A 1,884-nucleotide genomic window follows, 5' to 3' on the forward strand; every position below is an offset into this window, starting at 1 on the left:
TAAAAAGCTTCAAGTCTTTTGTACGTAAAAATCTCATTAACGATTCTTTTTATTTTATAGCTGGTGCATGTAACTGTTACTGGCGTTCAAAATTCTAATTTGGACAAAAGAAGAAAAATCAAAATGTAAAGAGGACCATAGAACAACGAAAATAGGAATGGCTACGTCATGGTCATATACAACAAGTACCTCGCCATTCTCCTCGATTATAATGTTAATGATGACAACATTATTAACGCCATTGACACTAACGGCAAATTACACGGAAGCCAGTGACTTTGTTGGCAATACAACAAAAAATATCACTGTCGAGGAAGAAAAATATACGCCATACAGTGAACGACCAGAAACGTACTTTGTACCAATAATCTTTCTTCTGATCTTGCTAATTGGTCTTGTTGGTAATAGCGTGCTTGCTCTTATGATTCTGCGACACACAAACATGAGAAACGTACCTAATATGTACGTCCTTTCGCTGGCACTTGGGGATTTATTAGTACGTAACATTTATATATGTAAATATATACATTTATGTACAAATTCCTTTTTACAGGAAATCATGTGATGCGTACAAAACTACGTATATGCTGTAAACCATTATTAATTCTTGTATTATCGAAAGTAAAATGTTATAAAATTTTGATATATTACCTCAAATTTTTGACGGATGATAAATTATTATTTCATATTTCTGTCTTTCAGTTCTTTTTAAATTCTAATACAATTCCTCTTTGAAAAAAAATACATATAAATTTCACCAAAAATTTTCACTATTGTATAGAAAATTAATAAGATCATTGATAAGAAAATAACCAATATTGTACGCTTGTTTTATAAAATATCAATTTTAACACAAAAAAAATGCAACTATGTAGCTATACAAATAAAATGTTTAATTATTTCCACAGTTAAAAAAATTATTGTCAACTTTATATTATAATATGTATATGTAGAGTATTGGGTTCAGGAACAAAAGATAGCACCTCGCTAACAATTCGATACAAGTTCAATATATATTTGCTCACAAACGATTGGCTATCGGCACTCATTACAGTTTTCTTCTTGCGCGGATGATTCTAAAAAAAACTCGCTCTTACACACCACAACGCGCAATCTCTTACAACTCTCATAACTCTGTTTCTAGATGATTTCTCGCTCGATTCTATCGAAAACTGCTCACGCTCAAAAATGTTTTTTCTATATTTCGTTCAACGAGTGAATGACCTCGGATCGGACGAAAACTTGTCCGATTTGCGCAGGTCATCATAGTATTATACAGCGTAAAGTAGGGAGCACAGATTCTTCCATAAAAGGCATAAGAAAATGAACCAATCAGAGTCCTTTATGTTATGGAAAGGAAAGAAATAAAACACTTTGATTGATTCATTTTCTTATGCCTCATGTGTTATGCATTATGCAAGAATCTATACTCCCCGCTTTACATTGCCTGCTATGCGCAAACCGAGATCGTTCTCTTGTTGAACAGAGTATAGTAATGTTTTCGTCTCTCGAGCTCTAGCGGAAGAAGAAAAAGAATACGCCCTCGCATTCTTCTTCGCATCTAATTCGCGCACCGCGCGCCATACATTCGCACATATGCTGGATTCACACTGGATTCGATGTGCGATGTTCTGCAGCCAATCAGAAAACAGAATTTTATTTCGTATCGATGATACGAAGCAAAATTCTGATCCGACGCACGTCGGATCTAGTGTGAATCCAGCAATACACATGCTGGCACTTCTATCGGCATATTTTCGATAACGTACGTCTCACGCAACCTACATATATATATATATATATATATATATATATATATATATATATATACTATNTATATTATATAGTACTACGTACTAACGTACGTTAACTCGTACGTTAAGG

At 33.7% G+C, this 1,884-nt stretch overlaps 1 protein-coding gene across 1 annotated transcript in view; it reads left to right on the forward strand.

Moving 5' to 3' along the window:
- The first annotated feature begins 211 nt into the window (after positions 1-211).
- LOC105626156 (neuromedin-B receptor) overlaps positions 212-1,884 on the forward strand; it is a 5,479-nt gene continuing 3,806 nt past the window's right edge. The window contains exon 1 of the mRNA XM_012207468.1: positions 212-496. Coding sequence (XP_012062858.1) covers positions 212-496 — 285 coding nt within the window. The remainder of the gene's footprint in view (positions 497-1,884) is intronic.

This window comes from Atta cephalotes (genome assembly GCF_000143395.1).
Source record: "Atta cephalotes unplaced genomic scaffold scaffold00004, whole genome shotgun sequence".
Classification (NCBI taxonomy): Eukaryota; Metazoa; Arthropoda; class Insecta; order Hymenoptera; family Formicidae; genus Atta; species Atta cephalotes.